The following is a 14,859-nucleotide window of genomic DNA, read 5'->3' on the forward strand; positions in this document are numbered from 1 at the left end:
TGAAACTGCTTTATACGCGACCATTTAGGTTGTACGATATGAGCATGAACTCCCTGTCGATGGCGAGCCGTACGATGGAAAAAAGTAATTGTGGGCATATTGAACAATTCTTCTGAGCACAATCCGTTGTACAAGCGGTAGGACACGCACAGAACACCTATGTCGCCTTTTTGTTTCTACCGTGTAGCAGTTGTGTTTGCATGGCTGTGTTTCGGTTTGAAGGGTGGGATATGGCAGTGAATTTACTGGGTACAGAGGAATAACACCCGAGTCCTCAGGAATGGCAACGCATGGGGGGTTTCATGGGCGAAACAGTATACTCTGTTATGTCCATAGTAATGCTCATGTCTATAGGCCACTGTTATCACTTTTCCATCAGGTGGGCCGTCAGCTTGTTTGCCAATCTAAGTTGCATAAAAAAACAGGCCTAACCTATAGTTAGGCAGGTAGGTTGATAATCGCAGTTAGGCTTTGGAGATGTTTTAAGAGGTACGCTGCTGCCCACTCCTCACCCTCCTTTAGTCGCCTCTTACGACACCCACCGAAAAGAAGGGGTGGCCTATTCTATGCTGGGACCACACACATATTATTAATATATTGTAGAGACAAAAAAAAAGCGAATTTAGTATCCATAGGGTTTATATATGTATATTTATGTATAACTATGTACAATGTTTAAAAGAAAACAAATATTTAGCTTCTCAGCATATCTTATTTCCCTGAATATTATTTCTATTGTTCATCATTATCTTCTCTTGCCGCTTCTTCTCCTCTTTGAATGCCTCTTTGTTCGCCTTCTTCTCTATTCGTCTCTCCTTTCTGTACTCTTTTAGGAGACGTTTCCTTTCTTTTTTCTCCTCTACTGTTTCATCTTTAGGTCTGAAAAAGATTAACACCATTTAATGCGAGGGTTTTTCTGTAAAATGAGGTCAACTGGCGCACGCACTAAATTCGAACGAACATACAATAAATATACACTAAGCTCTATGAAATACAAACGGGCGAAAAGGTATCGCTCCAGATAAAAATATAAACATAATATTTATAAGTGGCAAGATGTACTCGGGATAGCGCAAATCGGAACACATTCGATGCGCGAGAGGGTCTCGTTCGAGATGCTTAAGTGGTTAAACCGTTATTTATTGAGTAGTTTCCTCTGGGATTAAGAAATATACCCATATAAAGAAGAATTAAAACTAATAATTCATTTTTGTGTGTGTGTATATTATGTGACAGCTTCACAACTAGAATGCATAACCACATAATATACTACACTAGTAGCATAATCTTATATTTGGGAATCTGTATTTATTTCGATTTTAATGATTCATTAATGGCAAAGTGTGTGTAAAACATTTTATTAAAATTTCAATGAAATATTGTGTCCGCAGAAGTATAAAATTGTGTTGCCATTACTAATGCCTTCCTATCATTACAAAGTAAACTAAGTTGGACATTAATTACAATTAAAGCTACTAAAAAGTAGCTTAAAACATGAAATTCTTTAGAAATTTAAAAGGTTAATGTTTCATAAGGGTCGATTCTGAGGCTTCATTCCCTAAATTTATTTCTAAATTTACCTATACCACTGAGAATTCAATATAAATATCTGACGAATCAAAAACATCAAATACTGACGCAATTCTAACAAAGATTGAGTATAATTATTTAATTTATTATTTTAAAAATTTGTATAAATGGCGAGCTTAATGCAGCTTTCTCTGCCAGATACAATACCAGTTCTTAGTGTGCATTCATACAGGATCGACTCGGAGAGCTCAGAGCGTTTTAAATAGAATTATAGATCATTGAAATAAGGTTTATTTTTAATTTTACTTTTATATCGGCATTCTTATATAAGGAAATAAGTGAGATGTAAAAATAAATTTTATTCCAATCATTTTAAAACTATTTTTAAACGCAAAATCTGTTTTTCTTTACGAACCGATCTGTGTGAACGAATTTAAATTAGTTTTAGAACTTAGAACAATTATTTTGTTGTAATATCAAATTGAAATATTTAATTTTAGACATAGAGACAGGTGCTTTGGAGTTCATTTTGCCTTACCGAATAGAAAGTACACTCAAAGTCGACAGCACTGACTCCGCGTGCGTTCTCCCCTCGTCATCAGATTGCTCGCTGTCGTTTGCGTTTATAGCGTTGAATTTGGCTAATGATTTGACAGTCAGCTTGTTGTCTTTGCCTAGAGTGTCTTTGGGCAGTCCCGATTTGGCACTGATTTGAATCTTTTTCGGTTTCTGAAATAAAAAAAGCAAATGTGATACTTTGCAACGTGTTGTTGGTTTTTTTGATGGGTGAAAATAGTATGGTAACTCCGCCTGCGCTAACGGGATACGCTGGCGGAGCACCAGTGAAGAGTGATAGATGAGAATGAAAAAGGCCAGTTAGCCCATCATGATAAATTCATCAGGAATTAAACATGATAGGCGGGTAGGCGCAGTAAGAAGTGGTTGTAAATTTTACGTGCTCCCAAAATTTTGTTAAATAAAATAGAAAAAATATACATGTGTTAAAATTAAACTAATCTGCACTTGGTTGGCTCATAACACACTTTTTCACAAACTTTCACAAAACTTACGTCACCATGGATACTACAGCAGAGCAGCTTATGAAGAGCATTAACGATCTGGCCTCTATGTTCAAGGGTAGGATGGAGGAGTATGAGAAAGGGTGCCAGCAGCCAGGATCAGTTTCTTCGGGAACTACAGTGAAAACTTTAGCTGCAGATTACGCATCATTTAAAGGTTTTATATGGAAGTCATTGGGAATGATCAAGTCGCAGGTTGAACTACTTTTGTTGGGCTTGGATAGATTGGAGACTCATTCACGTAGGAAAGTCTTGCTCTTCCATGGAATCAAGGAGGAGGATGATGAGAATACCCGTAATAAGCTTTTAACACTCTTATCAGATCGCATGAAGTTGAGTGGTGTGAATTCCGAAGCTATAGAAACCTGTCATAGATTGGGTCTCAAGAAGGAGACAGCCCGACCTATTCTGTGTTGTGTTGGATGAGATATTGCCCGTAATTACACACATTATAAATTACTCGCTGAAATGCAATGTTTTCCCAATACAGTGGAAAAAGGCTTTTATTATTCCAATTCCCAAAACTCCGAATCCGACCAGCTTCTCCCAATTCCGCCCCATATCCATTCTCCCCATTCTCTCTAAGGTCCTTGAATCAGTAGTTCACAATCAATTACATCAGTATCTCACGGTCAATCACCTGTTATGCCCTTTCCAATCAGGTTTCCGTCCTTCCCATAGCACTACTGGAGCACTACTTAATATCACTGAGGACATTCGGCGAGCCATGGAGGACACCAATCTCACAGCTATTGTTCTTCTTGACTTTACTAGTGCCTTTAACTCAGTAGATTTTGACATTTTGCTTGCCGTGCTCCGAGCAATAAACGTATCCTCTTCTGCTATTGAATGGTTTTCTTCCTATCTTTTCGGTCGCCGGCAGTGTGTAAGAGCCAATGATGCTTCATCGGATTGGTCTTCGCTCACTGCCGGTGTACCTCAAGGTGGCGTGCTTTCTCCTTTACTTTTTTCAATTTTTATAAACAATATCTCTCGTTATATTAATTCTCCCTACCATCTGTATGCGGATGATCTACAACTCTACAGACACTTCGCATTGCCTGGATTGTCTGATGCCATTGCTGCCTTAAATACTGATTTATGTGCAATACAATCGTGGGCTGATACATTTGGACTTCTCATAAATCCTATTAAATCACAAGCCATCATTATTGGCAGCAGCAGGATGAGATGCAAGTTGAATTGGTCCGAGATACCGGCACTTTATTATGATGGAGTTCCAGTGGCTTATGCCGAGAAAGTTAAGAACCTTGGTCTCATAATGGACGGCACTTTGTCTTGGGCATGTCATATAAATGAACTCAGTAAACGCATGTACTTTTCATTTCACTCTCTCAAGCGACTCCAATACTTTCTCCCGGTAAACACAAAAATTATGCTCGCACAATCTCTACTACTCCCAATACTTGACTATGCCGACGTCTGTTTTTTGGATGTGACTGAGGAGCTTCTAAACAAGCTGGAACGTTTACAAAACCTAGCTATTAGGTTCATCTTTGGTCTTCGTAAATACGATCACGTGTCTGCCTTTCGCAACCAGTTAAAGTGGCTCCCTATCCGACTTCGACGTGATATGCACATCCTTTCTTTCCTTTATAACATACTCAATAACCCCAATTCTCCATCGTACCTCCGCTCCCGGTTTAAATTATTACCACCACCAGTCCGTCCTAAACGCTCCTGTCAACTGCAATCCAGGATGCTTGAACTTCCTGTGTGTAGGACACGCTTTATGGGCAACTCTTTCTCGTATCGAGCTGTCCAGTTATGGAACAAACTCCCTTCCCACATACAAGAGAGTCCCTCTATTACCTCTTTCAAGAAGAGGTTAAAATCACATTTTCTTTCCCTTGAGTAATATATTTTTTTTTTTTTGTATTTTTCTAATTGAACTCTCAAATCTTAAAATCATTAAACGAAATTTCTAATGTATGTAGTATATTAATTTATTTTAACATATACTATATAAGTAGGTAGGTATTGTATATATTTATAGTGTATGTATTTATGTAATATTTTATTATATATTTTAATATTTTATTTAACTGTATATTTGTTTATGTATTAATAGTTGTAGCACTTCAGCTGTCCGCTAACGAAATGCTTTCTTACTGTACTGGGTTGACTGGAAGAGATCTCTGTCAGAGATAAGTCCACCCTTGCTCACAACATTTATAAATGGATTATTTTATATGTAACTTACAAGTGCAATAAAGAATATAATAGTTTCCTGGGGGAACCGCGAGGAGATCGACCTAGTTGGATAAATTACTAGCAATGGGATTCTTAGTCTTCATTATTAACAATCCCTTTCCCCCCCTTGTGTTGTTGCTTGATTTCATAAGACTAGAGAACCTCACTCTTGCAGAGCACCAGAGGGTGATGATAGGCAGGTCAGTAAGCCCATTGTGATGAATTCATCTGAAATTAGATGCGATGGTTTCCAGGGAGGACCACATAGAGGTCAACCTGACAGGATATATTAAGTACTACTAGTGAAATTGGCCGTGCCAACGTTGAAATAACGACTATCAAAACGTTTATTACAGTGGACCCCCGATAATCCGGCCCCTGTCTAATCCGGCGCCCCCTGTAATCCGACATGACAGAATTATGTTTGACAATCTTTGCTAATATAGATCACGCAAGTTTGAACAGGTCACAACTCGTACGCGCCACCGCTATTGTGCTCGACGCATATGCATTGTTTTACTTAGTTTGAATTTGACTACTAGTGATAGCGATACGGCCTAGCGTACGTTCATTGTTTACTATTTATTCATTGTGTATTAAGTATATGTAGTACCTAGTAATGTCGTCACAAACCCAGAAGCGAAAGCACAAAACGTTGACAATTAAAGAAAAATGTGATATTTTAGATCGCTTAAATCGCAATGAAACTTTCAGTAGTTTAGCAAGTGAATACGGCGTAGGCCGATCTACAATTTATGACATTAAAAAAAACCACGAGAAGATTAAGAAGTTCGTGTCAACTACTGACTGCGGGCCAGGCAAGAGACAGACACTCAAGAAAGCTGAACATCCAGAAGTGGAAGAAGCTTTGTACATGTGGTTTCTTCAGGAAAGAAACAGGCATGCACCAATTTCGGGACCCATGTTGGCGATGAAAGCTAAGTTTTTTTATAAGGAAATAACAAAAAAAGATGATTTTATGGCCAGCAAAGGATGGCTAGAACGTTTTAAAAGTCGTCATGGCATACGTTTAATGACTATTACAGGAGAGAAACTTTCTAACGATGCCACCTGCATAGAGCCCTTTAAATTAAGATTTTTGCAAAAGGTGAACGATTTTAATCTTGACCCGTCACAGGTGTATAATGCAGACGAATCAGGGCTTTTTTGGCGTGTGATGCCTAACAAAACTTTCGTTTCTTGTAACGAAAAAGACGTACCTGGACGAAAAGTGAGTAAAGAGCGTGTAACCATACTACCATGTGCTAATGCTGCAGGTACACACGCGCTTAAGATGGTGGTCATTGGGAAATCTAATAAACCAAGGGCATTCAAAAACATTGATTTACCTGTACACTATTACGGACAAAAAAGTGCATGGATGACAAAAGACCTTTTCAAAAAGTGGTTTGATGAATGCTTCGTACCTGAAGTTAGAAAATGGTTAAAAGATCATAATTTTCCTCAAAAAGCGTTGTTGCTTCTTGATAACGCTCCCGGTCATCCGTCTGAAGAAGAACTGACAACTGAGGATAAATGCATCACTGCGATGTTTCTTCCGCCAAATTGCACTGCACTGATTCAACCAATGGACCAGAACATCATTCAGTTTGTTAAGCAAGACTATAAAAAAAACCTACTTTTGAGAGCCGTATCAAAAGACCAACCAATAGAAAAAACTTTAAAAGAATTTAATATGAAAGACTTGGTTTTTGCTCTTAGTCAGTCGTGGAGTGCGTTACCGTCATCAACTATTAAATCGTCTTGGAAAAAGTTATGGCCAGATATAATCACCACTCCTAGCAACGATCCACAAATCAGTGTAACTTCGGAAGTTATAGAACAAGTCTCTACTGAAACACAGATAAGTCCGGAAGATTTGGAAGTCTGGTACCGTGGAATGGATAAAGAAGAAAATGTTTTTCTTGAAATGTCTGACAAAGATATTATAAAAGAGGTTTCTAATAATACAACAAACGATCAGGAAGATAACGACGACGTGATTGCAACTGCTCCACAAGTCACAGATCAAGACGCAGTTAACGCTTTTGAGCTAGGTTTACAATGGGCTGAAGAGAATGGTACATCCTACAACGAACTTTTACTTTTGAGAAGACTGAGGGACAAAGCTCTGATCTCGCGTTATAACAACCTTAAACAAAAAAAAATTGATGAATATGTATTTCAAAGCTTCATAATTTGATATAGTATTCACTACATGATTTTGATTAATAATTCTTGATTATTTTGGTAGATATGTATGTGCATTTATGCTTAATTTTATAATAAAACGTAAGCTCTCAATTGTTATTTAATTTACTAAATTCGACTTACATAAATTAAGTCTGATTTGTACTTCAAAGTACATACATATGTACGTATAATATAGTATAGACTCTCGTCATTAGATATGTAATTTGTCGGATTACAAGGTACTCTTTCGTAAAAAAATCCGGACTATAGGGGTCTTAGGCAGTGGTCTATAATCCGACAAATTCGATAGTCCGACACTGCCCTGCATAATGTTTGCCGGATTACCGGGGGTCCACTGTATATCTAGATAGAAAAAACCTTTTGAACAATGATAGGGACAATAATAGGCCATTGCCCATTAAAGAAACATTTATACACAATAGGAGCCATAGACAGCCCTCTATGTTAAGGCTGTTTTGACGCCAAAGAAACGGCTGTTCACATAATCCTGGAATATAAAGCTGTGGCCCATCTACGTTTAGAAATTCTCGGAACGGTGAGGTCGCTCCATAAGGCCTGTGTAGATCTCAGGAAGCTTCTGTACTTCAGGGCGGAGCTAGGCTGGCTGTACTAGCCACGACTCATATGCACAACGGCCCAAATGAGAGACTCAGTGTGGAAAAGAGTCCAATTTACATTACATTACTACTAATGGAAACATTAAATCCAATTATACATAATCCCTTTTTCTTCTATCTTACAAACTAAGCAGGTAGAATAGACAGAACTCAAAATGCAGTTTTACCTTGGGCTCTTCAATAAGTTTAGGATGGTTGTACAAGTTGGAGTATGTGGACAGTATGGTCTCACAGTCCCATTTTTCTGCCGGTTCCACTTCCATGGTCACCAGGTCCTCCTCGGACTCTTCTTCTATCTCTTGCAAGCGTTTCATTCTAAAAAATACAAATAATTTGATTTTTACAATTTTGGTAAGAGGGTATATTGCTAGCAATATACCCTCTTAGGTCGACCTCCATGCAGTTCCCCCAAAAAATCATTGTGGTTAATTGTTGTCGAATTCTTCACGATGGACCGACTGAACTGCCTTCATCTTTATCTATCATTGGTTCCTCGCCAGCGTATACTGACAGCGTAAGCATGGTTACCATTCCATTTTCAAACATTAAAAAAATATCCAGAGAACATAAACAGTTATATAATACTGTGATCTGTAGATTTCAAAATTTATAAATAAATCAAAATTAAAACACGAGCGCATTTTGATTACTACACAAACAAAAATACACGAACCTGGCAATCTCTTTCTCCTTGTCCAGCTGGTATCGTCTCCTGGACTCCTCAAATTCCTCAGCGGCCCTCAGCAGCATGTCATGCGACTCGGGCATGAACCCTTCAATCTCTTCTAGGTCCAGCGCGCCAAGTTCCGTATCATCATAGTCAGCGTACATCTGTATGACGTAAAAACTGGTGATATTTAAATGTAACTTAGAAATTTATCGCTCCATTGTTTCTGCCTACCCTAATGGGGGACAGGCGTGATAGATATGTATATATGTTTTTTTTATACAACTTAGAATGGCAAACAAGCTGACGGCCCACCTTGTGGAAAGTAGTAACTGTCGCCTATAGACATAACATTTATACTGTTTCGCCCATGATACCCCCATGCATTGCCATTCCTGAGGACTCAGGTGTTATTCCTCTGTACCCAGTAAATTCACGCTTTATCCCATCCTTCAAACAGAAACACAGCCATGCAAACACAACTGCTTCACGGTTGAAACACGAATGGTACAGAGGTACCCAAGCAATCGACTTTTGTACAAAGTCTCTCTCTGGTTACGGTAACTGCGTATCATCTGGTGGGCTGTATGCTTGTTTGCCACTTCAGCTCTACAGTGCTGTTTCAGAAGTGTTCTCTCGCGAACACTAAGGTTGTGGGATAAGCTACTTAACGAGGGCAGCTTCCTAGTTGCAATATAAATAAGCTGACCTTTTCAAATCGATCGTCCAACAGCGTCAGACCTTGGTTGCGTCGGATCACGCTGGATGACATGGAGTATTGTGAGAAGCGGGACTTTGTTTCCTCTTTAGCATGCTCGTCCCATACAGGCATCAGACCACGTCCCCCGCCCTGAAAAAACACAGTTTAAATAATTACGGCTGATAGCTGAGAATTGAGAACCTCTTGGGAGACTTAAGATTAAAATATAAACAAATAATATGCAATTTTGATTTCTGTAGCAAATAAGTTTCAGAATATTTAGTTTAAAGCTCTATAAGAGACAGCTTTTACCGATAGGCCTTATCGGTAAAGCTATCTCTCATAGCCGTTGTTTTCTCAGTGTAATCTTTTCATGTATATTGTTTGTATTTATAATATGACATGTGGTTTCGGCATAGAATGGGTCATCCCTTCGTTTCCCGTAGGTGTCACGTCACATCTTACACTATATTTTGTTGAGAAAAAGAAATTGTGACACATTCAAAATTTAATCTGGCCCCACACCAAAGATATATTTTTTAATGGGTGATAATGGAATGGTAACCCCATCTGGGCTAATGGTATACGTTGGCGGGGCACCAGTGAGGGATGGAAGCAGTTCAGTTAGTTCATCCTGATGAATTCAACAAAGAATTAACCACGTTGGTTGTCAAGGGGAACCATGTGGAGTTCAACCTGATAGGGTTTTTTTTAATGGATGATAATGGAATGATAACGCCGCCTATGCTATCGGTTTACACTGGCGGGGCACCAGTGAGGGATGACTGGTGAAGATGAAAAGGCAGGTCAGTTAGCCCATCATGACAAATTCAACGATAAATAAGACACGATGGTTTCCAAAGAGAACCGCGTGGAGGTCGACCTCATAGAGTATATTGATAGCAACGGGAACTATCCTCCCCATTACTAACAATCCCTTCCCTCCTACCTGATAGGCTATATTGCATAACTAACAATCTCGCCGATATAACTGTTACCTGTGAATCACTATCATCCTCGGAGTCTAGATCCGAGGCGAACGCCTTGTCGGAGTGATTATCGCCTGACATGCTGTCGCCGTCTTCATCCTCTTCATCATCGGAACCTGTACGTATAACAAACATAAGTGGTTTCGAATAACGGAAAAAAGTATGATTTTTTTATCTATTTTTTTTATACACTTTAGAATGGCAAACAAGCTGACGGCCCACCTGATGGAAAGTGGTAACCGTCGGCTATAGACATGGGCAGTACCATGGACATAACAGGGTATACTGTTTCGCCCATGATACATGATACCCCCCCCCCCCCATGCGTTACCACTCAGGTGTAAATAAGTAATCTAAATGTTCTAAACCAAATAATTATTCTAAATGTATTTCTTTAAAAAAAAAAAAGAAGATTAAAGTGTATTATTTTCAGTAGTTGATTTCTTATTATTACTAGGAGAACAGAACTATGAAGGTGTCAGTTATCTTCATTATATATAGAGTCAATGAACTCATATAGTTGTAATAAGACAGTAAAATCTTATGCTATTGTGCTATACGTCAAATATAGTCGCCAAAAATGGGAATGGTCCTGAGCCTCTTGGCCCCACTGACTTACTATCTTGTTGCAGGCAACACTTGGAATGGAATCATAATTATTTATATTTAATAACATACCTTTAATTCCTTTAACCTACATTCTTTACGGCTTTGGAAACGCGCTTCCTATACCATTAGGAGTTTACCAACTAAACTGTCTTTAAAAAAAAAAATGTTTTTGCTCACTTTTACACTTTATCAGAGCAATAAGTACATATATATTATACTCATTTTTATGTATAAAACAGTATATTTTATATATTGTAAGTATATTTGTTATTTATATATATTTATATTTTTAAGAATATATTTTTTTAAATTGTGTGTTACATAAGTGTTTATTACTGGCATGAGTATATGAAGTTATGAAAGCAGATTGTTATATGAAAAGGTGCCTTTAGTATTCTCTGCCCACCCCATACGGGAGAATAGATGGATAGATAGTATACCTTCAGCCATAGCCAACTCAATGAAGTTATCCTCAAGTTGGTTATCAGGATCATCGAAGTCGAAGTCTTCGTCGAGTGCGGCCACCACCTCTGGATCGAGGTCCAGGCACAATCCTGTAATCCGATAAATTAATATTAGCACAATATGCACAAGAATATTTTGCAAAACAAAAAGTGACTTCAATCGAACACACATTAGTTGAACCCCATAATTGAAACCCATGCATCCAGACAACATTCAAAATTTATTTGTAGTTTGGAACTTTCTTATCACTAAATTGTTTAAAATCTAAACAGGGATTCCGTGAATGGTTGATATCGATCCTTTAGGGTTGAATTCGGTTCCCCAGAGGTCGACATAAAGAAAAACTGATTTTGGGTGTCGACGAAGTCTAAAAATCAACCTCTATTAATTAACATAGTTCTTTGAAACTTTCAAGATACTGTATAAGTTGAGTTACATGTATAAACTAGTTAAATTTGCTAAGAAAATGATGTCAAGTTGTCAATGTCAAGTTTACTCAATTAACCACAAAGTTTTTGAATTGCTAAGTAATTTGTACCAATAGGAAAAAAGTAAATTGGCTATCCCTTTCAGACCCAAGATTTTTCTTTCAGATTAAATATATTTTCGTGTTTTGGAGCCAAGCCATCTTGCTGGCACGCGCGAGACTACTGCACCACCTAACCGCTAAAATGATATCTTATTGGCTGGTTTAGAATCTCACTATCATGTTATTTCAGCTTCGTGTGTAAAAATGAATTGCGCGCGGTTTTAGAACTTTTTAAAGTTACAACTCACGCCCGTATCGTTCAGGTCTGAAAGGGCTATGAGGATCAATCTGTTATCCATTTATTTATTTTTCAGTAATAAGTATAATAAAACTTATAGATACTAAACAATATTTTTTGTCTGTATGTTCGTTCCTGTATCATGCCAAAATTCCTGCACCATATAGGATGCAGTTTTCAATGTAGTGTTCCTGTAAGTCTAACTTAAAAAGTGGTGTGTGTTTCGATCAAGATGAACATTATAGAGTAGTGGTGTACTTCATTCTTTACTTTTGAAATGTACATGTATGAATAAAAAAATTTGTCCCACTAAAATAAAAAAAAAACTGATTTCAATTGTGACAAAACCAGTTAATTTTATCTAAAAACTATTGAACTGATTTTGAGAAAACTTCTATGGGACCAATTTGTAGATGGTTCACTAGGTTTACTGATGAAGGTATAAGGTAACAAACTTAAAAAACTACAAGCAAATCGAGACCCTATTTCTTTTAGAAGTCGGTTGAAAATGAAACTGTACCTTGTGTTGCAGCTTTGTTTAATAATCCAACATCTTCCTCAACTTCTGATGCGAACACTGAACTAGGTAGTTTTATATTATCTGTTATGGATTTTTCAACATCTTCACTGCCTTCGTTGGAAGATTTTTCTTTCCTTTTATGTGATGTTTTCTGGAAAAAAAATTACATATAACCAAATAGTATTTCAGCTCTTTAAAAATGAATAGAATGTCGTCATAGAATCATTGCATTTAAAATGGGTGGTAAATATAAAATCTTCTTTCATAACTTAAGAGAAGGGATTATTAGTGATGGGGACTGGCAGGCCCAATACAAGCAATGTATACTGTGCCTCCAAACAATCCCTTTGGAAAACATTGTTAGTTTTTAGCAAATTTTGCATGACAAGTTAATATATATAAATACTGGTACCTTGCTAGCATACACTCATAGTGCAGGCAGGATGATAATGAAACAATAATCCAAGCATTCCATTAAAAAAAAAATTAATGAAATGAATTTATTTTGTAAGAATGTGGGTAATTTTTTTTAAACAACTTAGAATAGCAAATAAGCTGACGCCCCACCTGATGGAAAGTGGTAACCGTCGCCTATAGACATGAGCAGTACCGTGGACATAACAGAGTATACTGTTTCGTCCATGATACCCCTCATGCATTGCCATTCTTGAGGATTTAGGTGTTATTCCTCCGTACCTAGTAAATTCATGCCATATCCCACCCTTCAATCCGAAACACAGTCATGCAAACAGAACTGATTTACGGTTGAAACACGAATGGGACAGAGGTACCCAAGCAATCGACTTTTGTACAAAGTCTCCCTCTGGTATATTCATATAGAAGTGATAAATACTACCTCTATACATTTTGCTTCCAAGGAGGCATTTAAATATTTAGTTACTTTTAAATTAAATGTACGGAATATAAAAAAAATAAATATTACAAGTAGAAATTAAATAAATAAATATCATCACAACTTTATCCCTAACGGGGTAGTCAGAGGCAATTGTAATATTAAAACAATTGAATTTTTTTAATACTACTCTAAGTTTAATTTCAAAATATGTTTTAGAGTCTTAATAAACTTACTGGTTGCATGACCATTGTGACCTCACTGGTGTCTTTGAGATGTTGTAGGTAGTTGTAATCATCATCAAAGTAGATGCCATATTTTATCTGCTCCTCTCGGCGCTGTTCTGGAGTCAATTCCTATACAGATTTTATTAAATAATACAATTAAAAGTTTATTTAACATTTAGCAACCTGCCCCAAATTGCTTTGATAATTTAATATTTCTATAGGATATATTATATTATTATTTGTGAAAGAGTTTTTTTTTAATTCATTTAAATATTTTTTTTTAATTCATCCCTTAACAACAAAAAAAAAATGATTAATAATTTAGATAGTGTGCTCTGTCTATTATTATTTAATTCAAAATTTATTTAAAAGTTGAGGTTCATCTTATGAGATAGTGGAAAATAAAAAAAAAAAAAAGTAAACATTAGAGGAAAACTGAGATTGTCAACCAATCATACTCAATACAATGTAACATTGTTTATGAATAAATAAGCTGATGTGAGTAGCAAAAATCAATCTGACCAAACTTTCCTTTGTCTATTTTGTAATAAAATTGTTCTATGTTATAAGTATAAGTTGATCTACATAGTAGGTAATATAAAAATGGAAGTTATAGTCTATGTCTGCATTTATATACAAAACATCCAAAATGCTCAATCATGTATTAAAACTGGGAAAACATCCAAACAAAATATGTAACAATTTAATCTTTATAATTACAATATTTCAAAATATTCTAAAAAGTTCTATAAGTGCATGTAATATTTATGATATAGAATTAATTTAAATCATATACTGTCCAATGACAACTACTTTTTTAATTTTAATTTAGGATACTTTATGGAATTATTTTTATATGAGAATATAGGATTTTTTAAGACCATGTATCCTTATATATATTTTGTTAGTATACTTGGAAAGGTTTAAAAAAATTATTCACAATATTAAGACACTCACTGGTTCTTTCTCTTTTCTTGGCGGTACATTGGCGTTCACGGGCACAAGAACTCGCTGTGGTGCGGTTTCATCAGCTGCTAGAGGATCCCTTTGCGATCTGTGCACTAAGTTAAATGTAACAGCTTTCTTTTTGTCTATAAATTTCTTCTTAGTTTTAGGCTGAAATTAGGTTATAAACATAAATAAATAAAAAAATATTAATAATTTAATAGAATATAGTAGCTTCTTAGTTATTATTTACCATTTTGATTTAATTTCTCTATCGCTGAAAATGTAATATTAATATTATTGAAAGGAAATAAACAAATTTTAACAATCACTACACATGTGTTGTTGTGGATATGGCGAAATGTCAAAAGAATCTGAAACAATATTTGAAAGGTCAACATACTTGTCATTTATGTATAGGTTCATAAAATATTGTGTTAAATTAAATAAATCTAAATCCAAT

At 36.4% G+C, this 14,859-nt stretch overlaps 1 protein-coding gene across 1 annotated transcript; it reads right to left on the minus strand.

Annotated features, from left to right (window-relative positions):
* Window positions 1–621: 621 nt before the first annotated feature.
* On the minus strand, window positions 622–14,776 carry LOC113511054 (protein LTV1 homolog). Its single transcript, XM_026894630.3, has 11 exons — window positions 14,650–14,776; window positions 14,409–14,567; window positions 13,461–13,580; window positions 12,372–12,522; window positions 11,060–11,173; window positions 10,020–10,126; window positions 9,031–9,171; window positions 8,328–8,485; window positions 7,822–7,969; window positions 2,069–2,259; window positions 622–879 (listed from the first exon to the last, which is right to left on the minus strand). The coding sequence occupies exons 1-11, from the start codon at window positions 14,650–14,652 to the stop codon at window positions 702–704; spliced, it is 1,470 nt and encodes a 489-aa protein (XP_026750431.2). The 5' UTR covers window positions 14,653–14,776; the 3' UTR covers window positions 622–701.
* Window positions 14,777–14,859: the final 83 nt, after the last annotated feature.

Source organism: Galleria mellonella, unplaced genomic scaffold, assembly GCF_026898425.1.
Source record: "Galleria mellonella isolate WM207_F2 unplaced genomic scaffold, CSIRO_AGI_GalMel_v1 utg1053, whole genome shotgun sequence".
In the NCBI taxonomy this organism is placed as follows: Eukaryota; Metazoa; Arthropoda; class Insecta; order Lepidoptera; family Pyralidae; genus Galleria; species Galleria mellonella.